General features: G+C 49.1%; 1 protein-coding gene across 6 annotated transcripts in view; it reads left to right on the forward strand.

Annotated features, from left to right (window-relative positions):
* The window catches only part of GPC1 (glypican 1), a 201,345-nt gene that overhangs the window by 170,935 nt on the left and 4,858 nt on the right, over window positions 1–25,552 (forward strand). For all 6 annotated transcript variants that reach the window (XM_027686135.1, XM_027686138.1, XM_027686139.1 and 3 more), the window contains 6 exons: window positions 1,587–1,978; window positions 17,172–17,337; window positions 19,397–19,527; window positions 22,840–22,959; window positions 23,685–23,818; window positions 24,918–25,093. In XM_027686135.1, coding sequence (XP_027541936.1) covers window positions 1,587–1,978; window positions 17,172–17,337; window positions 19,397–19,527; window positions 22,840–22,959; window positions 23,685–23,818; window positions 24,918–25,093 — 1,119 coding nt within the window. The remainder of the gene's footprint in view (window positions 1–1,586; window positions 1,979–17,171; window positions 17,338–19,396; window positions 19,528–22,839; window positions 22,960–23,684; window positions 23,819–24,917; window positions 25,094–25,552) is intronic.

The following is a 25,552-nucleotide window of genomic DNA, read 5'->3' on the forward strand; positions in this document are numbered from 1 at the left end:
AGTACACTTGAAAACCAGTTTTTATTCAACATTTTAGATAACATATTTTTATTTTCTGCAGAAGTGATTGAACCAGACTTTTGCTAAGACCTGATTTACTCGCGGTCTTTTAAAAGCACTTGAATCAAATTTTAAAGTATTAAGGAGCACACAATTGTGGCTGGAGGAGGCCAGGCTATTAATACTTAGTTAAAATAGTCTTTGTTAAAATAGTACAAGAAGTTTTGGTATTAGCAGCCTGTGGTGAAGATGCATAGGGTCTTTTCACTGGTTGATCCACTTGTTGAGTTTTAGCTTCAAATCTGAGAAGCCAATGAGAGATTATTACTGTAGGAAAGCTTGTATAGTGCTTCCAGTCCATGAATATAAACAAGACGATAGAACTGTAGTTCTACAATTTTAGAGGTCTTTAATTGTAGTCAGCACCATTCCCTAAAAAAGCACTTTGTTTAATAAAGCTTTGTACATGCAATATGAATTTTTCAGAAGCTTTTTTCTTTCCTTATATGCCTAGCACAGTGGAGTTAATTTATACATGCTGTTTGATTTTAATTGAGTAACAGTTTCTCTTCAACTAGAGCTTATCATGCATCACCAAAAAAAATAATAGTAATTTAGATTTAGAGAATAGTATAATCAGGTTTGCTTCAAAAAGGCCTTAAAAAATACAAATGTAATTGAAATGAAAATTATTATTTTAATTATTTTGCTTCTCACTGACTTAAATGATGATTGAAATTGCTCACGTAAATCAATAAATTGAATCAGGCCAGTCCTGCTATGAGTTCCCCACTGTGCATTCTCAGCCTGAAGGTAACTGGCAGTTGAGAGGGTGGAAATACCTAAAGATGTTGTTAAGGGAGGAGTCAAATCTGTCATCTTTACCCTGCTGTGCATACAAGAGTCACATTTCTGTCGCATCTATGGCTGTTGAACTTAGGCTGTAAAGCCATTTAGTTATTTATACCGAAACAAAAGCAGGATGCATATCCAAGAAAGCAAATGGGATGAGAACCTCAGACATGATAATGTTGGCCTCAGTTCACAAACCTTTGGGTACAGCCCTGTCTTGAAATCCACAGAAAGACGTGCCTGTTCCTGACGCAGCTCCTGGGACTGGCACATGCTTTGCAGGCCTCAGAGCCAGGCTGGCTGCCGTGACCAGGGCTGACAGGGTGGCTCTGGGAAGGGTTGGGACCCTTGCTGGTGGCAGCCCTGCTTCATCTCACCAGGGCTGTGGAAATGACGTGTGGCAAGTTGTGGTATGCGTTAAGCAGTGCCAGTTGTGAAGAAAACCTATGAGCAGTACTGTGACACCTTCTGCACCCAAAGAGACTCAGGTTTGGTTCTAGGTGAGGCTGACAGACCCTGAGGCCCAGACCATGGTTCTCTGGCACTGAGGGGTTCCTCCCTCAGTCTTCTCAGCTAAGTCTCAAGTCTGAGAGTGGGGTAAGGTTGGTTGGAGGAAAAGCTCCACTAGGGCCCTTCTCTTTTCTCAGGGTATTCAGTTATGCTGCCAAATGACACAGCCTGTTGGATTCCAGCTTCTCTGGAATACATCATCTCTCCTTTTTCTTGTTTTTCAGGTTATTTCCAGGATTTGTTGAACAAGTCAGAAAAGGCCCTTTATGATGCTTTTCCAAGCATGTATGGAGAATTGTACACTCAAAATATGAAGGTCTTCAAGGACTTGTACAGCGAGCTGCGCCGCTATTACCGCAGCTCCAACATCAACTTGGAAGAGGCCCTCAATGAGTTCTGGACACGCTTGCTGGAGCGGCTCTTCAAGCTGATGAATCCCCAGTACCACATCACAGATGAGTACCTGGACTGCATGGTGAAACACGCAGAGCAGCACAAACCCTTTGGGGAAGTTCCCAGGGACCTGAAGGTGAAGGCAACCCGAGCCTTCATCGCAGCACGTTCCTACGCACAGGGCTTTCTGGTGGGCAGCGACGTGGTCAAAAAGGTGTCTCAGGTATGTTGGGGTTCTCCCTTCTCCTCCATCCTCAGATTGGCAGGAGCTAATCAACAACTGCTGTTGGAGAGGGGGGGTTATTTCCCCTTACGTTTTCATTAAAAAGCAAGCAAGTACTTTTCAGTTTTATAAAACAAACTGCTTGAGGGTCACCCCTTCAGTGGAAGGGAGCAGCAAGCCTGGACTTCTACAAGCACTGAAAGCAGCACTGAGGCAGCAAGGTGTAACTTACCACAAACCAGTCTTTACCTGATTTTAACCTATGTAGCAGAGTGCCAAGGAGATGTCAGTCGCCCAGGCTGTAAAGCCATTCCATTGCTTACCTAGATTCCTTGTGCTTCCCTGACAGGGAAGTGCTGTGCCTCTAAATCACTCTGCCTTGTTTTCCTCCTTGATGGTGATATGCTGCAGGGTGTGCAGAGGTGGATTGCCATGAGTGTGCTGGGAATACAGACAGAGGGATGTGTTTCAGCAGTCGGTGGTGGGACTGCTGTGTCTGTTTATGTAGCAGTGTCTATTTGTACAGGTTCTGTGTACAGAGAAGGGGGAGTTTGTAAAGTGCATTGGGATTTTCAGGGATGAAAGGTGCTATATAAATGTAAATTAACATGACTGAATCCAGGGTTCCAGAAGGAAGGAAATTGTCTGTATTCTTTGCTGCAGAAGCAGCCTTTCGGAGACAGAAGAAAGTGATTGTCCTGAAACAAGATATTCAGGCTTTTCACACAGGTATCAAGGAGAAAATCCATACTGCAAAAATGGCTCGCATAGTGCATGTGGAGATGGGAATCAGCAGGTGTGACAATCAGGGCGTGATTAAACTGTGAATGTAAAAATACAGGATCACAATTCATTTTCTCAGAAGGTAATGCGTGGTAATGCGTAGCAGAGGAAAGTACCACAATGCAGCAAATCCAGACTTTGATCTCTGGAAGAAACATTAATGTGGTAACAGTGACAAATGCTTTAATTTATCAATGTGGGACTATAAAACTGTTCAGCTACCCAAAAGCCTTTGTACATCTCATTAACATCACACTCTCCTGACACTTAAGGCAGATAAAAGAGGAGAATGATGTAATTTCAGGGGGACAAAAGTAAAATACTTTTCATAAATCCTCTGAATGGCAGAGATTTCAAGCTCTATGGGCATGATCCTGCCTGTAGCTGAGATTGGTGGGTAAAGGCTGGCAAGGGCAACTGCAGGCTTCTGACCCATTGGATTTTGATTCCACTCCCCCCTTTCTGAATTCTCCTTCTCTTGGGCATCACTCATCAAACAGGATGTGGGGAACATGATGAGTCACAGATCCTCCTTTTCCCTCAGCCTTTCCCCAGCCCATTCCTTCAGGATGGAGGGTCTTTCAGGAGGGTCCTAACCATTCCTCTCTCACAGGAGCCCTCCGTGGGATTGCAGTTAGCCTGGTGTCTTGCTGTTGTAGCACAGTCTGCATGAACTGAGTAGGGAAACCTCAGCACAGCCTCCCTGATAGCTGATTTTGTAACGAGGACCAAAACTGGCCCATTTCCCCTGTCTTCAGGCCCTGTACTTTAGGCAGGAAGGGGTGAGAGTGCTGAGGAGAGAAATCCATTTTACGGATGCCCTGGTAGCCCTCAGCTGTGTCTCAAACAAAAGGCCTGGTTTACCCAATTTCCTTTATTAGATGTGGATTTACACTTGTGTCAAATGGATATGAAGTGCTGGACTCAACCCACAACTGGTGCCCTGGTTTTAGTAATTTTTCATGTTGCTTTATACTTACAATGTTAGAAGAAAGTGTATAAGACTTTTATCAAGGTCAAAAACTGGGATTTGACTTTCCTGTCAGCTGGTAGCAGTAGTCTTTAAAACTGGCTCTTTGAGCTGAAATTTCATGTGGAGCACTGGTGAGTGTTTCGGTCAGGAAGTCTGAGAAAGCCAGGACACTTAGAAATAAATTACCTAGCTTTGGACTTCATAAAAAATTAGATTGCTTTAGTTTTATTTATTTGCAAATCCCAGAAAAACTGTGGATTTCTAATAAAACCCTCCTGGTTTCAGCTTCTCGGATACTTCCAGTTCAGCGTGTCAGTATATCCCATATATCCTGTTGCTGTTTCAGGTCCTTGTGCAGAGTCAGCATTACTGGGCACTCTAGAGGAGGACTGATGCTGTTTGCCAGATTTCATGGCTGTCTTACAGTGGGGAAGAGCCTGCCCTGACTGAGCTACCAGCATGGATTTCAGGAGATTTCTTTAATCCCTGCTGTACCTCCACTGTGCCCAAGGGGTGTTTCATCCCCAGCCTTCAACTGCTCCGATCTCAGAGGAAGCCATTGCTTCAGGCAGCCCTTGGCCAGTGGCTCGTAGTCACACAAGGATAGGAATGGGAGCCATGTGGTGGGAGCAGGCCCTCTGTGTCCTGCTGGGCATAAATAGTTTGAGGGCAGACGGGGAGAAAATGGCAAAACCATTTTTCATCTTTACTGCCATCCAAGCTTTCAAAGCAAAGTCACCCTGACAGACTGCAGGCTCTGACACCGAGTTCTAAAACTTTTGATGCCGTGGCTGCTGCCACAGACCTGCCCCAGCACTGACAGCAGTGGGAGTGCTGCCATCCAGGATGGGACCCAGGGCACACACGTGGTTGGTGTGGCTCTCACAGCCCAGGTGGCTGGGCAGGGCTGGGGATGGATGTGCGGGCTGGCACCTGCCCTGGCACACAGTGAAGGGTTGCCATGGCCACGCCTGGGTGGGGGTGTTGGGGCAGCATCTCTGTGTTCATGTGCAGGTTCTGTGTTTCTGTAGCTGTGCTTTCAGCACAAAGTTCAGGTTTTCATTTAAGCTGCACAATGCCAAGTGCATTTTTCATCGCCTGCATGAAGTAGAAGCTACCCAAACAGCAGCAGCCACAAAGTCCCTAGTGACGGGCACTCAGAGAAGTGCCCTGGGCTTCCCCAGGGATGCCAGCTTGTGCTGCTTGCCAGGGCGAGAGAAAACAAATATCCCAGTTCTGTTTAGGATCCTGTTTGTTGGCTGTGAGGTTGGCGGGCACCCAAAACCAGCATTTGCTCCAACTCCAAGCATCGTGTGAACAGGAGAAGGCCTTGTGCTGGGAGACTTGCTGCCTGCCAGCTGCTGCTCAGAGATCCACACTGGTGCGAGCAGATGCCGTGTTCACCAGCGAGAACGTGCCCCTGGGAAATATGTGGTGGGGGTGAGCTGAAATACTGGGGAGAGGAGAAAAACTGAGATGGTAGAAATGACAGGGACTAAGGATGACCCCTTAAAAAACAAAACCAGAAAATCCTCAGGGAGGTGCAACATGATAAACAGGAGTGTCCTGGCTGGTTTTGTTTCATATCACATTGTGATACTTCTGAGGCATCTAAGCCTTAGGCCAGGACTGCTGCACAAGGTGCTGTGGGGACGGGTAGCAGAGGTGACCCTGTCTGCACCAGGATGCCCAAAAAGGGCAGTGAGACTGTGCAGGATCCTTGCAGCCGTGCCCGTGCTGCACCGGCGGACGGGGAGAAGAGCTGCCCTGGGCATGGCAAAGAATGTGCAGAGTCCCAAAACTCCCCTCACAGCCCCGACAACCTGTGAATGTTGCAGGAAAGTGCAGAAAGAGTAAAGAAGTATGTTCTAATTCCAAAGGCAGGGAGAGGAAGTAATTTGAAATTAATTTTGCTCGTCAGTCAGAAAATTATTTATTATGACAATCTTTCTTTTGCTGGGTCTTCATTGGTTCTTGTTTCTAAATTTTAAGTTTCCCCAAGGTAGTGGAGATTGATGGGAAGCAACACTAGCTATGCAAGCAAGAAATACTTACTCAAATAATCAATTTTAATAGTTGTTTGCATTTCCTTTTCTCAGGAGATGTTCTTAAGTCTGATTCTTATTTGAGTTTGAAACAAAATATAATGATTTTCTTTGTAAGCTTTTTCACTAAATCCTGTATTTCCTTTTACCAGTTAAAGTTGAAGTTGTCTATCAGTACATTTATATTTAAGACGTCCTGTATCTCACAATACGTTTCAACCTTATTTTTTAAACTTTTATGTTAGTATAAGGTAAGTGGCAGCTTTCCTATTTACCATATAATTTTTAAACACGTGGTGGGTCGAGCTGCATTTGGATGGGAACTGAATTCCAATTAAAAAGGCCCCAAAATAGAATTTTTTAAAATGTTTTTAATGGCTAAGTGAATGTGCTGAACGCATATGGAAAATAATGTTTATCTAAACATGCTTTGCATTTCCAACAAGTCAATAACATAACAAAGACAGTATGGTCGTTCCTGGTCCTCATGTCCTTCAAGATTGCAGCCATTTTTCATACCCAGTTTTTTCCACAGCTTGAAACGACATAGATGACTTCTGTCTTTCAGCTTCCAGTTTCTTTTCAGTGAAGTAGTAAGATTGATCTTACTGAATAAAATGAAGAATGTAATCTTTTTCCCACACTTAGGAAACCACTGTGCTAAAACATCTCAAGTAAAGTGAACACTCTTGTCCCATGTGCTCAGTGGCACATCTCCATCCTTTCAGTGACTGATCTTTTTTCAGAGCATCAGCAGCAAGTACATAAAAACATAAATAACATTTTATTTCATTCAAAGGATTTCACTTTTGTGGTGAAAATAAGCATTTATCTAAATTGACCTTCTCTTGATGCTTAAAAGACAGTATTAGTGTTTGTAAATAGATGTTATGAGAGTGTTGTTCCATGGCACTGTTGGAAATAAACACATCCCCATGTTTGTTTCCTTTTTACTGGGTGTTATCCCACTTCTTGCTTTGGAGCTGTCCAGTTTTTGCATGGCAGAGGTGTGTGTTCTTGTGTCCTGCAGAATCTCTATGTGGGGCACAAGCAGTGGGGAGCAGCAGGTCCCAAAGGTGCTGGTGTCACCAACAGGAATTGAGGTGGGAAGGAGCTCACCACGCCCAGATACAAACAGAACTGCTGGAGCAGGCTGGGATTTTTCCTTGGTTTTGCTTTCTGTCGTAGCAAACCACTGGTGAGGTTTTCCGAAAATGAGCTGGTCAGTGCCTGTGCTAAAAGTTTGTGCTTCTGCAGACCCAGAAGCAATTCAGGGTTCAAAATGCCACAAGCACCCTTTGTAGGACTGGCTGTACTCAGGAGGAGGATGAAGAGGACTGAAGTCCTAGGGTTGAGAACCCTGCAGTACTTCAGACACGGCTGTCTGTGAACACCATCTCAGGCTACAGGCTGAAATAAGCTTTTGAACCTTCAGGGACTGGTTTCTGCAGCAACTCCTATGCTGCCTCCCTTTTGTCAATGCAGCCTCTGGCACAGCTGCCGAGACCTGAGACCTGCCCTTCCTTCCCAAGGGCAGCATCACCTCTACTGAAGTGCCTCATGTTCTCTTGCCCAGCTGTCTCTGGCAGCTTGTATGTGGGATTGCATGGCTTAAAACAGTTTAGATCTAAGTTCTTGTCAGCCCAATTCCTTCTGCAAACCCAGGAGCTTAATATCCCTTTCCCTGAGCTGGCTGTGCTCCCTGGGTCACCAGCCTGCCATTAGCTGCCTTCTTGCTTTAAACTGCTTGGTGCAGCAGCTCCCGCAGCTCCACACACACCACTGCTCCTTTCCAGCACTGCTGCGGATGTAAAGCTAGGGAGGGAATTTTGCAATAACGTTGGAATTTGTTTGGACAGATTCAAATCAAGCTGGATGGGGAGCATGCAGTCTTGAACACATTCTTATGTATTTCACATATTACTTTCCAGTATTTCTATCCTTTATTACGTTTCAATCACAACCCTTCAGGGATAAAAACCCAGAGGTGTTCTGAATAGAACAGAAATAATGCAGGCAAGCAGATATATGTCTCCCATATTTACCTGGTGGTTAAAAGTCAATTGAATCTACTTTTCAAAGGATTGAAAATTGTAACAGCTGGAAATAACTGAGTCAGATGAACAGAGCAGGGAGTGTATGGAATAGGCAGGTGTTGGCTTGCAGTATTTTCCTCCAGATTGAGAGGACATGACAGCAGTCTGTCTATCCACATAAATCTTCCTCATTTTAGTATCTGAAGGCAGTTAGGCACTAGACAGGAATCCAAAGACATAGATCCTCTCAGTTAGCTGCAGGTGCTGCCTCTGGAGCCATCGCCGCCACGGCCCTCTTGAAGTGCCCTCACTGCTGGCTGTGGAGGGATTCAAGGGACAGCGCTGCTCCCTATTTTGCTGTCCCAGATTGCTTGGACTCCCCCAGCCTTCATATTTTTAATGTCTTTTTCCTGAGTCAGCAGAATGGCCATTTGGCTTCTGTGCTGGCAGGGCTGGGCCCAGGCAGTCTTTCTGGCCTCAGCTTAACAGTGGCTCTGGTGTGCTGGAGTGTGAAGGGCACTTGTTTGGCATCAGTCTCCATTCTGTGTGTTCCTGCCCCTGTGCTGAGCTGAACGCAGTAAGGTGAAAGTGAGAGGGTCTCTGAACTGTGCTGGGGTCATCTGTGCCCTACCACTGCCATCAGACCCCAGCACAGCCACCCCCCAGCACACTCTGCCTGTGCCCTGCTTGCTTCTGACCCCTGACAGGGATTTGGGAACATGTGTGATGGATCTTGAATGATGGGCTTGGTGAGGCTTAAAACTCATGGTGCTCCAAGGACTCGTGGCTGTGCATTTATGGAAGGAAGATGCAAAATAATGACTGAAGTGATTATACAATTCATTAGACTTTGAAAGAATCATATTTCTGTCAGCCCTGCAGCTGTTTCTTTCAGAGTTTTACTCTGAAAAATTGGAAAGCTTGGTTCATTTAACACATGTCAAGGTGCTAATTACATCAGGGCTGGCATAAACATGCACAAGGCAGCTGCTGACCATGTGGTGGAGAGAGCAGAGTGTGCTCCCCACACCAGCTCTCACTGCACCACCGAGGGCTGGGCACACCTGCAGCTCCCATTCCTTTCACCAGAGAGACTGGGCGCTGACTGCCCAGTGCGTGGAACAGCCTGATTTCCACACACGTGGAGATGCAAAGAACATCACAGCCTTTCTGTTTTTTATAGTAATATTTGAGGGTCCTTCCGTGGGGGTGATGTAAAAGTGAAATGTTTCCCAATGTGAAATTGCCACGTTGCAGATAGCCCCGATCACAGAGCCAGACAGCTCCCCTGTGAAACACAAACCTGTCCTCCTCCGGAGAGCAAGGCTGGCTTTCCAAGCCCATTCCTGGGCTCTCGGTCATCCCGTGGGAAGCTCGGCAGTGCTCCTCACTGCCCGCCTGGCAGGATCTGCTCCTCTGCTTGGCCTTTTTTTGTAGCTGCTGTTCTTCATACTGACTTTATCCCAACTGTACAATTCCAACAGAGGGATTTGGGATAATTGGAGTGGCTTTGAATACCCACCGGCATTTCCCAGCACACATGGCCTGATCTGTGGCTTGAAGAGCTGACCTGTTGTCCCTTAAACACTTTCTGAGAAAAGGTTTTTCTCAGCTGGCAGGAAACCTTACTTTATTTCTCTCACCTGCCTTTAAAATTCACGTGAGAAGGTAAGTGAGGACACCGCAAATTCCTCAGCTGCCCATGGGGCTGTGTTGAGCCCCAAACCTGGGGAGCTCTCCAGCTGCTCTAGAAAGCCGCCTGCTTTCTGCTGGCTTCAAAGCACCCCTTGGTTTGGAAACCTAAGTTTCCTCATGTGACTGGGTTTAACTGACACTTCTGGAGGTTAGAATGGCCATTCAGACAGCAAGGCCTTCTACCTGGGAAAATATACCTGGCAGTTAGTGCAGGCACATTTTGACAGATATCTGATGTCTGGAGGTATTTTGTGTTCACACCTACCAACCCCACGTCACACCAAAAGCGCAGCCAGGTGCTGGGTGACCCAGTGCCTGCCCTGGGTCTGCCCTGTTCCTCAGAGACTAGAGCCAGGAAGGGACTGGGAGAGCAGGGACATGGTCCAGCATGGGAAACACCAACTCCACCCCACAGAGAGCTCCCTGCAAGTCACCTCATACTCCCTTGGGCAAAATTTTTAGAGGGAATAGAGCCCACAGAACAGCACTTCCACTAACAGTGTTAGGCACTAGCTCAGGCTTCTCCCCCCATCAGCTGACCTGCTCATGTCCCCATGACAATCCAAGTGGGTTGACAACACTTCCAGCAGCCTCTAGTTTTCACTCAGGCCTCCCTCTCCATCCCTGAATCTCTCCCCTCTACCTAACCCTGCTTCCCCTGGGAAGCAGGGCACAGATGGCTCACAGCAGCCTGGGGATAATGTGCAAGGGGGGTAGGAAAAATACCAGGAAGAGCTCAGCTTATTTTATTGGTGTTAAATGTCTTTCAGATGTACTTAAAGGCCCCTGAAGGCCAAAGAGTCCCATCACATTGCAGCAAGGCTGCAGGTTCTCATTTGCTTTTAAGCCAGGCTTCAAAAGGAGAAAGGATTTGGGGTTGGATGATTTTTTTTCTTTTTTTGTTTTCTTTCTCTTGTTTGAAGCCAGGACTTCAAAAGCAGCATCTGCAGCTTGGCTGCAGGTTCTGGGTGCCAGAGGAGCTGGCTACCTCCTGATGGGAGCAGGAGGAGACCCGCCATCAGCCTTGGGAACAGTCTCACCCCCTTGAAGCCATCCAGAGCCAGTGGCATAGCCCAACCACACACTGTGCTGCTGTGGTAGGAGCTCAGTACTGCCACTGTTGAAATGATTATCCTGTGGCTTCCTAAAGCTCAGCCTTCCTCCGGAAGCTGGGAGGGGTAAGGAGAAGCATTGCTTGATCAAAAACACCACGTAACTCCTGGATGTGACGTGTGGAACTTGTGCTGGCACCAGTGCCTCTTTGGCTGCAGTTCCCTGAGGCCTTCTTCTCTGCATCCTACACTTGGGTCTTTCTAGCCACCTTTTCAGGAAATAATTGACTTAGATAAAGAAATGTTTTTTGGAGTAAGGAGGGTGTAGCAGCTTTTAGCTGAGTGCTGGTGAAAACTCAGTAACACATAAGACTCATATTGCTTCCATGGTCTGTTTGTGCCCTGATATTGCTCAGGGGGTTTCAGAGGCTTTGAATTCTTTCCCAAGCAGTAGGCATCAGGGTAATGGCTGAAAATGTGTCTCCTCTTTGCCCCTCTCGGTTCTTCTGTGTGACCTGTCAATTGAGATCCCATGTCAGAAGGGTAAAAAACCCTCCACTGTTCCATATTCAGCGAGGCCCAGGGTCAGGAGGAATTGCACTGTTCTTTGCACCAACTCTTACTCTGTAAAGAGATCTGCAAATCTGTGGGTGCTGTTTGGAAAATCAGCATATGACCTGGGTAGGAGCTTTAGTGGGAGAAAGAACAGATCGTGGTGGGGCTGAGGGAAAAGTGTTATATGGCTCTAGAAGGCATGCTCTTGTTACCTGTGAGCATGTGTAGGTGTGCAAAGATGGGTAACTTGCGTTGAACATGCAAATCAAAAGTTTGATTTGCTCTTTAAAGGTGCAGAAGAAGGATAAGAAGGCTTTTTCCTCTAGAAAAGTCTAGCCTGTTTTGACCAGAGTGCTGCCCTGCTGCTGTGTGTCCTACAGAGACTAAAGCCCTCCCAAGAGCTGTCTGCACTCAGGTGTCTCTGGTCCATCAAATGCTTGTGCAGTGGTGTCTTGTATTTGAGCTGAGTGCTTTCCCCGTCTAGAAGTAGTTTCTCCTCCCTATGTTTTTGCTTCAGAAAGCGTATAGCTGTTCCAAAGTTATGTTTAGGTCCTATGAAGGATAACTTAACTCTCCTTAAGCGTGCAGGGAGAGAGTAGGTTGTCATCCTCAAGCCTCCTGTGTTTCTGTGTTTCTCTGCTTGGAAAGCGTATTAATAAAGTACGGGGCAGAAGCTTTTTTTTTGTCAGGAGGCTTTCACACTGAATGTTTTCTAAATTGGCTGGGGAGTGGCAAGGAACCCAGCTAGCGACTAATCCCCCAGCCCATCCACTCAGCAAATGGCTTGTGAAAGTCATTAATTTTACTGTAATTGATTTAAATGTTGCTCAGGAGGAGGAAAAATTAAGGAAACCGATGCCACTCTGAATAGAGAATTATGTGTTCTCAGTGTTCTGTCCTGTTGTCTCCACACGTGCCCGTTCTCCTCTGGTTACTGAGCAAACACTGTGCCGAGGAGTCACACGGCAAATCCCAGCTCAGAATTCCTGTGAGCAAGCTCCAGTGCTGGCCAGGACATGAGACAGGAGAGTCTGTAAAGGTCCTTGGCTCTAGCAAAGCATTTCCCTCCAGCAATTCACGTCTGGTTGGGTGGCTCCATCAACAAAGCATGGGCACATCAGGCTTTGGAGAATCGCCATGGAAAAGCACAATACCTGATGACAACCTCCTTGAAATGTCAGTGCTTATGGTGGAACAGGGCTTTTTATAAGGCAGCCACCTGTTCCCCTTGCATTACCTCATTGTTACTACTGTATTCCCAGCTGTAAAGTAGTTTTAATTAAAGTGATTTACTGCTTAATATGATTTGTACCCTATTTTGGGTATATCTTAGAAGATAGTATTTTTTCCTTATCACTTCATCACTGGGTGTACACTTTAAAGGACTGTACCCATGGATGTCACTGGAGTCAGAACTGATGTGGATTTTAGCTGAGAAATGACATAGGATGAATGTATTTTTAAGCTGAGCTTAGCTTTGTTTTGCATTTTTATTTATACCTCTGACAAGTGAATGAGTTCCCTGGCTCCAAGCCATACCTCTCAATAATGATTTTTTTTTTTTCATATTCTTTGGAAATGGCTCCTCCAATGTATTGTGCCTGTTCTCTTGACATCTTAATGCAGTTTCTAGGTCACTGAGCTAAGAAAAGACTACAGGTGCCACTGAAGTGTCCTTAAAGGATAACCAGCCACAGGCTGGGCCAGGTTGATGGTACTTAGAGAAATCAATTATTGTCATGTACTGTCTTCATACTGTGCCAGATCAGTTAAAGATGAATCAATTATGTCAGGTTTCACTCCATCTGCAGGAGTTTTCATGCTCCTGCCCTCAGGCCACCTGTGGTGAATGGAGGACGTTGCTTATTGATCGATCAGTTATTGCAGTTCTGCGCAGGGAAGCCGGGGTGCCCTCCAGCAGGTCTTAGCTGGCGCCCATTAGCTGTTGGGCAGGGGGTAACTTCTAATGTTTTGGGTTCCTTTAAAGACTGAAAGGTGAAAGCAGAAGCACTAGGAAGTGAAGATGTCTCAGCGTGCAGGCGGAGGTCAGTCTTGACTTTGCCAGCCTTGAGAAACTGCCTCACTCCCACTGTGCGGGCATTTCTCTAGAGGGAGCTGGAGGGAAGGTGCATGGTCCCTCATATCCAACCCAAGGAGCTCTTCTCCCCAGTGCCACTGCTGGAGCTGGTTGTGCCCTATAGGTGAGCAGGCAGGGGAGCTGCAGCACTCTCCTGCTTGTGTTGCTGTATCCATACCCTGGGAGGGAAGTGCAGCCCCTCCTAACAGGGGCTGGTATTCCCCTGAGTGGATACAGCATTCATGAAAAAAACCTGGAAGCTAACTTCAGCAAGCTAGTCCATGAGGACTAAGAGGTGTTTGAAGGACTCTGTTCCTTAATATGCTGCAAGTCCCTCAAAGGGATGGTGCAAGATCAGGGTTGAGAGGGGCTCTGGGAGCCCCAAGCCCTCATCCCCTTGTGCCCTGTGTGGAGCAGTAGTCCATGGGCTGGGTGGAACGATAAGAAACTGAGCTCCAGCCAAGCAAAACATGGAGAAAATACTCTGTGAGATTCCTCTTCCTGCTCTCTAATCCCTCTGTTCTTGGTTCACCTCTGCAGCCTCCCTGTGCCAAAGGAGTGCTTCTGCCAACAGGAGAGGTTGGAGTCATTCTCTGGGGAAAGGGAATGAAGCCTAGTATCATGCACCTGCAAAAAATTAATACTTATCCTTTCTGCCAAGAGATTAGGTTGAACAGTTGGCACCTGCCAGATTCAGTAGAGTATCAGCTGATTATGGATGTTTCACCTGCTTGTCTTCAGAGGAGAAGCTGTGGGGCAGGGAGCAGGGGCCAGGTTCCCTGCTCTGAGGCAGTGGGGCACTGCACTGTCCTCCAGGAGAAAAAGCCACCGTGCAAGAGTGACAGGCTGCCAGTGCACACACACCTCCCTCTGACATCCAGAAATGTTCCTTGCTGAGGTGCAGAAGCAGCTTTTTTTTCCCCCCAGACTCTCAGGAGCTGAGCCTGAGCCTCGAGCACTGTTGTTGCCTGCACCCACTGCCCCAAGACAGTGGCAGCAACCCACTGTAGCTGCCTGGGCACCGGTGTGGTGGTGGGTGGTGTGGCTGATGACAGGCAGTGTGGCTGGCTGACAGCCGAGGAGAGGTTGGAGGGAGGTGGGCTGCAGGACAGAAGGCAGCTGTCTGCACCGTGGGGAGCCTTGGCAGCTGCCCACACTCACCCGCCGTGCCAGAGGGCAGATGGAGTGGGTGGGCACCAAGGAGCAGGCGCTCGTGGCCGCTGCTCTTCTGCAGCTCTGAGGGGTGGCTGGGCACGGGTGGCCCTGCGTGGTCACTCTCCAGTGGGAGAGGGACTGCCGAGCTCAGGGTGTGAAGGTCCTTTCTGACACACACGAAGTAAATGCAGAGGCCAGAATGAATTCTGCAAGCAGCAGTACTTGTGAAATGCCCACTGGGCCTGTCACAAGCTTCACTGAAATATGGGCTTGCTGTGGTCACCCCTGGGTAGCTCCAGTGCGGGGTTTAAACCATACCTTTAAGCATCTTGGAGATGCTTTTTTGAGCCAAAATGTGTCTCTTGCCTCTCTCAGTGTACCCCACAGGTTCTGGCAGGGTGTCAGTAGCTTTGTGTCCTTGCTGCTGGTGGCTGTCCTCTCTGCCCTGGGGGGCTGGCCTGCACTGCCTCAGGGCCACTTCCTGCAGGCAATGCTGCGCTCCTGTTTTCCACCCAGAGCACCTCAGCTCCCTGCGCTCCAAAAGGCTGTGCAGTGTGACCAGGGAGGTATGTGGGTGCAGGCAAACGATCTGTCCCCATCGGTGCTATGGAAAGTGGCTCAACCAAGTGACTCACCTGTGCTGCAGGTGCTGGGCTGTGCAGCTGGTCTGTGGGGTGGGAGGTTGCAGTGCTCCAGGGCCATGGCTGGATATGGGATGAGCAGTGATGGGCCATGCCAGTAAAACACAGGGACAAAGTTGTGTTCAGGCCTGCACAGGCTACGTGATTGTGTTGGAGTGTCACCATAAAATCCACGTATGTCAATGCCCTGTCTGGGGAAGGGGAGGTCGCAGCTCCTTTCCCAGCTGGATGCTTTGCTTTTTGTGTGAGTGCTCTGGATTTGAAAGGTCTGCACCTACAGCCTGTGCTCTTACCTGTTGCCTTTCAGTCACTATTCAGCCATGGTTATTTAAACCCTGAGATGTTTGCCTGTCCCTCTACTTTGTTGCATCCCCTCTGAGATCGCTGAGGCAGGAAGCGCAGTGGCTTCACCGCTTCCCTGTGGATGAAGCTTGTGGCAGCCGTGCGGTGCAGCGGGATGGAGCCTCCATCTCCTGGTGACTGAGCCTCATGGCAGCTGGGCGCTGGGATCTGCCTGCGGGAGTTGTCTCAGGAAGGAGCCAGAAAGCTGGTCCAGGAAGCCAAGGAAAACCTTGGTGTATGAGGGGCTCCTGCCAGGCTCTACCGCTCTGGCCACAGTGGAACACAGCGTTTATCCACAGCCATCTCAGGGGCTGCTTCTGGCTGCCAAGGCTTCCCTGAAGCAGGCTCTGTTTGGATTCTCTCTCTGAGACCTAGAAATTTTTGTCCTCATCGTGAAAAAGGTTCTCACAAGGTTATTTTAAAGCATTGCTGCCCGATGAAGCCTCAGCACCATCCAGCATCAGTTTTTCTGAGGCTTACTGCAAGTGGGGTGCTACCGTGCAGGCAGTCTCAGGAGAGAGGAAGCTTAGGGATTTTGTCTTGCAACCTCTGATATTGGGCTCAGCAGGTTCACACTATCCCAAAGGTACCTCAGAATTGAATACGTTCAAAGTATTTTTCACAAGTAATAAAGAGATCAGGGCAGTTTTCAGCCTTGCGGCTGCAGCTCAAAGCTCAGGGATTTTTCCATGTCAAGATTTGCCCCTTTCATCACTTTTCTCCCCTCTGAGCTCCTTGTGAGTGTCAAGTACCTGGAACCAAGGGAGACTTGCATGCAGACACTCATTTTTATTTTTGTAAATGGTTTTAAAAGGTTGACAAGGGAATTGCAAATGGATCTGAGTAAAGATGGAAAAAGACCACAAAGGAGAAAACACTTTAGCAACAATTCAGGGGAGGCATGGAGCTCTGCCAGCATCTCTGCAGGGCCTGCCAGGTTGTTATTCACCCCTCAGTGCGCTGACAGCCCCTTGCCCACAGCAGTTGGAGGGGGATGCTCTCCCACGGCTGGTGGTCTGGAGGGATGTGCTGCAGAGGCTGTGGCCATGCTTTCTGGGCTCTGCACTTGCACTGGCTCTGTGCTTGAGGGACCAGGGCAGTTTAATTAAAGGTGGCAAAGCCACCTCCCGAGTCAGCTCTGCACAGCACCGGCTGCACGTGCAGTGCCTGTGAGCTGCTGGCACGGCGTGTGTTGGCTGGCCCATGTCACCGGCTGCCTGCGGCTCCTCGAGTGCTCGCAGAGAGCAACCACTTCCACTGTCAAGTGCTCTCAATTGCCCTTATTTTCAGAATTGTGCAAGCCTCCCCCCAGTACCATTCTCCTTTCCAAAAATCCCAGCTGGGAACTTTCTGCGTCCAGGGCCCCACTGTGCATCCCCCCAGGAAGCCGGAGATGCAGTTTGTGGTGGGACACGTGTGTCCGCAGGGTAGCGGCAACAAACCCTTCCTGCAGAAGGGGCATGGTGGTGCACTGATTGCAGAGGCTCCAGGGTTCAAGGTTACAGCTGGTGGGCAGCCTGGGCTGTCCTTGTGGCCACCAGACCAGGCTGGAAGTGGGGTACTGGTGCTCACATAAAGGTTTTTCCTGGAAGGCTGGGATCAAACACAGCCTGAGGAACTGGCTGCCTGAAGGTCTTGTCCCTCCAACAGGAGTAACACCTGAGGAAAGGTGAGGGGAAGGAATGGCAATGAGAGGGGAAGTGGCTTTCCCAGGGCCACACACCTGGGGAGCTGCGCTGCCTTCAGAGCACACCAAGCTCCTTCACCCCAAGCAAGGGGGAGTTCACCCACATGCCCCCTGACCAGCCTGTGTGCCTGACTCTGATCTGTCTCCCCCAGGTGTCCCTGAGCCACGAGTGCACTCGCGCCATCATGAAGCTGATGTACTGCCCACACTGCCGGGGCATGTCCAGCGTGAGGCCCTGCAACAACTACTGCCTGAACGTCGTGAAGGGCTGCTTGGCCAACCAGGCAGACCTGAACACCGAGTGGAAGTACCTGATGGGTAAGATGGCCTTGCTGTGCTGCAGCACAGCTGTCTCACGGCACTCTTTGAACTCACTGAGGCAGTGTTTGGCAAGGAAAGGCAGGAGGGTTGGAGGCTCAGTGGAGGTTGTTTGCAGTGGTAAAGCTCTCACTCTTCCTTGTGCCCACAGAGCATCACGCAGCAAGCTCCTCTTTCTCTCTCAGGCTCTACATATGGAGTGCTTTGAAACCTGAGGGAGCTTTGGTGTTTGTCTGTGCTCATTCAGGGCAGGCACCAGAGGAGATGAACTTTGGGCTTGGCCTTTTCCCTTACCTTGGCACCCACTGCCTGGTCAGCAAGGCTGCCAGCTCACTGCCCAGCTGCAGCCCGGCAGGCTGGCTCATGGTTGGCCCATGCTGGTGTTAGCAGTAAAAATCCCGATGGAGTTCAAGGAGTGTCCCCTGCCTCTCAAGGGACATTGCAAAATAGATCTGGAACTGCAGCAACCAAGGCCAGTGAGGTGCAGCACTGCCCAGTGAGGTGCAGCTGCCACCTCGTTCTGGGCCTAACGAACTGTGGCTAATTGGAAGTGCTCAGCATGAGAGCAACTGGGAGGCTGCTGCAAAGAAGGGGGAGGAATATTCCCTCCCCCAGGGGTTTAACCAGGACTTCAGTGTGCTTTGGCCTTTCCGACCAGAGCCAGCCAACTGTTCCCTGTAACTGCTCTCCAGGCAGGATGGCTGCACATCTCCTGAAAGATCACTATACAGATCTCCCTGATTGACAAGGAAGCAATTCCATGTGCATTTTGCACTTACTGTGGCTTCCTCTTCCCAAGAGACATCATTGTCAAGGGGTGATGGCGAGGAGGAAATTGGAATTTCTTTCAAATTGCTGTTGTACATTTCAGTGTCAGAGGTCCCGATCTGATCGAGGACAGGAGCAAAATGTGGAATCAAAGGCAGCAGTTCACAATGTTATACATCCTTCACCCCTCTCCAGGCCCTTCTGTGTAGACAGGGAGGATTTTGTTACACTAAACACAGAATTACTCTTTCAGTTTGACAAATTAGGGCAGGTCAAATTAAGGGAGATTTTTATAGTAAATGGTTCAAATATAACTTAACAGTAATATTTGGGTGCAGCCTTTGATTGAAACGTCTGTATCCCAACATTAGTGCCTCTGCAGGCTAAAATTGTCTGAAATATAGTCTCAAAGATGACACTACAATCCCTGAGTGGCAGCAGAGTTAAACTGTGAGCTCTTCAATGTTGCAGGAGATGTTATTTCCCGGAATACAAAAAAGCTTGCATAGTAAGCTTATAGACTGACCTTGCTTCAGCCCCAACTGGAGTGTTGAGAATCATCTCTGGAGGCAAACAGAACCTGGTAATTCTTTGTAAGCCAAGCACAGTCCCAAAGCAGCCATCCAGGCAGGAACTTCCAGGCCAGGCAGGAGTGGTTGGACATCAAGAGGACAATCCTCCAAGGGGAGCTGAGAGCAAGAGGCACCCCTCAGTCACTCCCTGTCCTGTTTACCAGTTAGCTGTGGGCATTATGGTCTGCTTCTCTGCTGTTATAGACTGATATTTTCCTTGTTGGTCACTGTTGTCCTTCCAGAGGTGAGAGTGAGAAGAATTAACTCATTTTTTCACTCTACTGCTATGGAAGCTATTGCCCACACCCAGTACCTCTGGCACTTTATTGGCCTCATTTGTCCCACCTTTTGCTGGCTGTAGTGCTTTGCTGAAGACATGCAGTGAGTTAGGAGAGGGTGGGACAAGTATTGCTGTGTGTTTCTTAATACTTTTGCACCAATTTTCTGGTTTTCCTTTCTGTGTCACCCCAGGAAATGCTGATCACTTTGGGTGATTACAGGTTGCATTTACCATTTGCAGGAGGTGGCCTCTGTTCCTCTGCCACAGAGTGTGGCTTTACTTAAGTAAAGAAAAGGAGAACCTGTGCAGTAGTGAAAATGGGGAGATGTCTCCCAACAAGCCTGCTGAGCGGCTGGCAGCTTTTCCCACCCAGCATGAGTGTGATCTTTACCTTGGTTTGTACAGAGTCTGATGATGAGAGTTTGCCTTGTTTCCCCAGATTCCCTGATCGTGGTGGCTGATCGGATCGACGGACCCTACAATGTGGACACTGTAATAGGGACCATTCACATGAGGATTGCTGAAGCTATTTCCAACTTGCAAGAAAACAAAGATTCCATCACAGCCAAGGTAAGAGCGTGTGCCTGGGCCTGGCTGAGGACACATCATGTGTAACTGCCAGGACCAAATGCTTTTTGTGCTGACTATTCAACTGAGCTGAAGGACATGAAAGAGGGAAAGAGAGCAAACATCCTCTCTTCTAATGATAGGAAACCACCCATCTTAGGCAGAAACCTTCTCCAGTGTTTTCAAATATTGCTCCCTGACACATCCAGCCAGCTTCCTTTGGGTACAGGCACAGGAGGTGGGACTGCATATGCAGTGACTGGGAGAGGCAGGGTGGCATTTGCTGTCAGAGGCCTCTGTGTCTGAAGAGTCCTGAGATCTTTTGGCCGAGCTGAGGTGTTTACAGCAAGTGCACAGTCCCCAGTGACAGAAGGCCGCTGCTTTAACCTGCCTCGGGGGGATGTTCTGCCATGGAAACACTGGGCTGTCAGGTTGTATCGTGGGACAGAGTTGCAATCTGGCAGTCCAGAGTACAAAACAGACTCTCCTGAGGCTCACCTGTCTTCCAAGAAGTATATATCATGAAGCTGTCTTCTATTTTTAGTATATTTATCCACTTAACCACAATCACCTCTGTAGCTGCAGGTAAGAGAAGCTTTGGGAACAAAAGCAGTCCTCCAGGGCTTCTGCCTTTTGTCCAGACACTCCCCAGGTCCTGCAGCTATCCCACAGTTAGAGCAGAGATGAGATGAAAGGAGCGGGACTGGTCCTAACTGGGTTTTGGAGAAGGGATGGGCTAGAAGTATTGCTTGGCAAGCAGGAATTCACTGGCACACATCAAAGCACTAACAGCAGCATACAAACAAGCACTGGTTTAGGTTTCTTTCCTGACATGAAAGGCCATATTCTTTCTTCCCTTGTTAGATGAGACTGAGGCTGTCCTCATAAAAGCAAATCCATGGTGTGGGAAAACATGGCATCATTCACAAGAAAAATGTTTCCAAGGGGAAAATAGTCTAATTGGTGCTCAACTGGAGCAACCAAACATGTTTGATAAGCTCCTCGGTGTGACCTGGTGACCACTTTTTGCTGGTGGCACTGGTTTGAGCATGGCAAAGCCATTGGGTGAAAGATGTTGTTGTCACATGAGCTTGAGACTGTCCCAGAGCAGTCCTGGGGGTCTTCTCTGTCAGGGCCTAGGGCAGCAGGCTTGAGCTGCAGTTGAGGGCTTCAAACATGGCCTGGGCCATGGGCACTGTCTGCCAGTTGTGAGAAGAGCCAGAAGTGGTCCTTGAACACAGTGACACCCTCAGTCATGAGTTTTTCTGGGATCTGGGAAAAAACTGGAAAGAAAAACTTTTGGTACTGGGCCCTGTGTTCACAGCACCACAGAGCCTTCTCTCTGCCTCCTCCCACTCCTCTTGCTCCCTGTGGCTCTCTCATGGATTTCAGGCAGCAGGAGCGATCAGAGGCAGCAAACACCAATTTGCTCTCATCATGCAGGAGACTATTGATCACCTCAGTCTGCAGGTGACATGTTTTGTCCAGCAGTAACTTGTGTTGCTCACCCGAAGCCCTTGGGATGGCAAGAGGATCACCTTGGTACCACGCTGTGCTGGAGCTGCTACAGGAGCCACTGTCCTGGACACCACCCCAGGCTTTTACCTCCTGCAAGAGTTGTCTGCTGCCAACAGCAGTAGTAGGCCCACAAGATACAGCAGTGAAACCAAATTGGTTTTATTTTGTTAGAACCAAGTTGAAAATGTTCCACGTGCAGTTTTCAGGGCAGGGTTTTGCACAGAGCAAAGGAGACAGATGAACAAATTGGCTTGGTGCTGAACTGCTGGAGTCATCAGATCTGTCTAGTTCAACAGGACAGTGCACCCCAGGAGAGGCCTTTGGAGGCTGAATGTCCCTCAGACACACCAACAAGCCCCATTGTCACTGAAGGGACGCTTGCCTAGGTTAGGACTTTGCTGATGGCTGTCAGAATCCACTCACCAGCACATTCAGCGGGTGGCACGAGCTGTGTCAGCAGTGCTCCTGCCTGCGGTCCTGACTCCTCTGCTGTAAGGGGACACCAGGCAAAGTCACATTTATCAATAGTTTCTGACAGCACCCTGGTAACCACAACAAGCTTGGAGCCCTCTTTTCAGATCAGATGGCTTTCTTTGTAAAGGCTGGTGTTTTCTGACTCAGACTGACAGTTCAAAGTCCCTCCTGGCCTCTGATGCTTTGTTCAGCATGGCTGGCTGGGCACTCCTGCCACCAGTGAGGCTCAGCTGTGCAGCACTGGTGATCTGCAACAGAGGTGTCACTGCCTGGACAGGTCATGCAGAGACTGGGAGAAACAGGCACTTCCAGGACATCTTTTGTCTCATCCTAGAGGCCAAGTCTGAGGATTTGTAGCTTCAAAGTGCTTCTTCTGACCTCTGCCCACCTGGGCAGGTAGATAGGATGGTAGGAGGTACCCAAAGACAGGGGATAAATCAGTTCCATTGCCTGATTTACCCCTGAAACATCCAACCTGATGGTTTGTGGCACATCTGCTGTCCTTGCATTGCCCTGCTCAGAGGGCATTAATTTCCCAAGTGCGGGTGCTGATTGCAGGAGTCATGGGGATAGTCCCACCTCTGTCTGTTGTCCAAATCAATGAAGCTCCCATGCTCTGCAATCATGAAGCCCACACCACTGGTGTAACAAGTGTGATCAACTCCCATCTTGTTCTTCCCAAGATTTTATTTTCCAGTCATAAGAAGAACAGATAAAATTGCTATAAATAATCTAATATCAACATTGGTGACTCATCTAAAAACATGTGTTAGAGCTGAACATTTTGCTTGATAGGGTAACCAAAACAAGTTACAATGTGCTGAAAACACATCTGGCACCAGAAATCAAGCCAGAATCTCTGAGAACTTGCAGGTAGGAAAGATAAATATACTTAATAATAATGGCCAGTCTTCGCGAACGAAGATTTGGGGAAAGGTCTTTTACCTTTCCAGCCTGCGCAATGGATTTTTTAGGTGAGACACAGCCTGCGCTGAACTGAGCCCACCCTTTAATCCTAAGGTTCATCTGCCGGGGCCAAGCAAGCTTGGACAATGGCAGTGAGGTCCTCAGGACGTAGGTTTGTTTAGAGTGACCTTCTCATAGATGGATGGCCTCACAGGCCTAACGGACTCCATCTGCCCGGGGAACTGGCTGGATTCGAACCTGGGTCGCAGAGGTGAGAGTCCTGCATGCTAACCACTAGGCCACCAGGGGTCCCCTAAATATACTTAAGAACAGGAAAAAAACACCCATAACTGGATTGTTAAATAATTAAAGAAATAGCATCAAAACATGGCATAGAGAGTTTGATTTGTTTTTCAGGTATTCCAAGGCTGTGGAAATCCCAAAATCAGCACAAAAGGCTCCAGCAGCGAGGACAAGAAAAGACGGGGAAAAGTCACACTGGAGGCCAAATCCTCTGCACAAGCACTGGAGATGCTGGTGAGTTTGTCTCCAGAGCTCCCTTCTGCCAGTGACCAGGACAGGGTGCTGGTGTCCCTTGGGAGGAGATCACTGCCCCCTGGGTCGTGCAGGTCGGGTCAGACCACCTAGGCTGCTCAATCACAAGTCTGAAGCTGAGATCATCAAGGGAGGGTGTGAGCTAAGCAGACCTAGTCTTCTTGCCTCTGCACAGGGTGGGGTCTGTGTTGCTGATAACCAATTTCCCAGGGATTTGGGGCCACACTTATTTGGAGAGGCTCCTGTCCATTGGTGTAATTCAATCTCAGGCAGTCCAGCCTGGATACTGGGGCCAGAGGTCCTTCTCCATGGAGATTTTGGGTTCTGTGGATGGCAAGCTGTGGGATTTGCCATGGTCCCACAGCTCAGAGGCTCCTCACTCACAGACACCCATCTGTCTCACCCAGCAGAGTCCTGCTGGCTCTCACCAAGGAGCTTCTAAGCATTTCCCTCATGGCCCAGAAGATGGTCTCCTCCTGGTTAATCTTGTGGTACCAGAACAGTCCTTGGCATGTAACCTTCAGCCTTGGGTGCTTGGGTTGACAGTTGGTCTTTAGGGGAAGGTTGATGACACATCCTTGTTTTCATAAAAACAGACTTTGTGATGGTAAAAGAAAACAAAAAAAAATAGGCAGAATCCTTGTCCTTTCTTCAGACCTGGGGTGCCCCAGAGGTCTCCTGGCTCTGAGCATCCCCTTTGCTTACAGGTTTTAGATGCCAAAGGGAATCTGACAGCTCTCAAGACGTACTGGATCACCCTACCCAGCAGCCTGTGCAGCAAAAAAGTAATGGCCAGCTCAGCATCAGATGACAAGTGTTGGAACGGGATGACCAAGGGCAGGTATGGAGTGGGCCGAGGTGCCAGGACAGCACCATTCTGGAGTGAGAGAGAGGGTTTGATAAAAGGCACTTACACATCATCACAGCCAGCTCCCCTTGTTCAGAGTGAGCAGTCTGTCTCTGTCCATAGAAGTGTTGCATTTCCTGAAAAACTGGTACCTGGGAATGTCACGCCTGGTGCCATTTTGCTGTATGTCAGAGGATTAAGCACTGAAATGCATTTGCCATGAAATAACTGTGTAATTTTCTACTACTGAAGCAGTTTTGCAATTCCACATGCACTCAGAAGGCAGCAGAGCTGGATTTAACTCACAAATTCCAGAGCTGCTGTGGAGAATTGCATACGTGTCTCTCTATCCACACCTGCTCCAAAATGCTGTTTTCTCATGAGAGAAGGCACCCAGGTGACATCAAACAGCTGCAGAAACAGTTCCCACCATGGCTGAGGTTAAAGGATGCCTGAGAGGAGATGGGCAACTGCTGGACCTGCATCTTTCTCCACTTCTCTCCATGAACTTTCTGGGCTGGGCTCTGCCAGCCCAGACCCAACACCCTGAGCTCTGCCAACAGGGTCACAGGTCTGCAGGAGGGCCAGGGTTAGCTTGATAGCTCCCAGATAACTGAAGCTTTCCTGGGAGCCTGTCTGGTGAAACCGGGCTGGGTGCATTCAGTGGTCCCAGGGTGTCAACCCCACAGGTTTAACCAGGCAAGGATGAAGGTGCTCCTCAGCCTCCCAGAGATTTTCCACAGAGGAATGTCACTGTGGGTCCACGGGTACCAGCCTGAAAGCAACCCCTCAGCCTTTCCTGCAGGAAATCCCTCCCTAAGCCGGGATGCTGCAAGGCCATCAGCCACCTCCTGCAAGCTGAGGTGGCCTCAGGATGAGCCCGAGGCTCTGCTGGGGTCTGGCCATGGCAGCATGGCTTTTGGCCATCTGTGGCTGCCTCCCAGCAGACACCACCCTACAGAGGATGTTCCACAACCCACTGACTGCAGCTTCTCTTGGGCTCATAGAGGCTGGATTGTCACCGATGTCTGGGACAGGGACAGGTGAGGTGAGCTGAGAGGGAGTCATCTAAACCTGTCACCTTCCTTCCCAGTTACCTGCCTGAAGTGATGGGGGATGGCTTAGCTAACCAGATCAACAACCCGGAGGTGGAGGTGGACATCACCAAGCCAGACATGACCATCCGCCAGCAAATCATGCAGCTAAAGATCATGACAAACCGGCTGGGCAACGCCAACATCGGGAATGATGTGGATTTCCAAGACACGAGTGAGTGTAGCAGAACGGGAGAGGTCCCCGCAGGCGAGAGGGGCTGAGCACAGTCCTGCAGCCTGCACAACTGTCCATGCAGACCCTGCTCTTGGGCCCGGGGGGCAGAGAGGGGCTGTGGCAACCCGGCTTTTGGCTTGGAGCTGCTGAGGGGCTGCTCAAGTGCAGCCGACTTGCTGTGAGGTGGCTGGAGGCTGTGCTGCTCCCAGTGCCTTACTCAAACCTGAGGAGCTCTCTCCAGTGCCAGCCCAGCCCTCTTTAAGGGGCTCCTGTCTGCTCCATAGGTTTCCAGCTGCTGCGGCAGCCGGTGGTTAAAGTCAGCTGGAGGTCAGGTATGGGCTCGTGTCCCACAGTGGGGGATGCAGAATGCAGAGAGGAGGAGGTGGCCGGGGCAGGGCTGGTGGGCAGAGCTCCCTGGGGTTGCAGGGACATGTCCCGGGGTAAGAAGGCAGTCGGGGC

The sequence above is a fragment of the Neopelma chrysocephalum genome, unplaced genomic scaffold (assembly GCF_003984885.1).
Source record: "Neopelma chrysocephalum unplaced genomic scaffold, ASM398488v2 Primary Assembly neopelma1_70, whole genome shotgun sequence".
Taxonomy (NCBI): domain Eukaryota; kingdom Metazoa; phylum Chordata; class Aves; order Passeriformes; family Pipridae; genus Neopelma; species Neopelma chrysocephalum.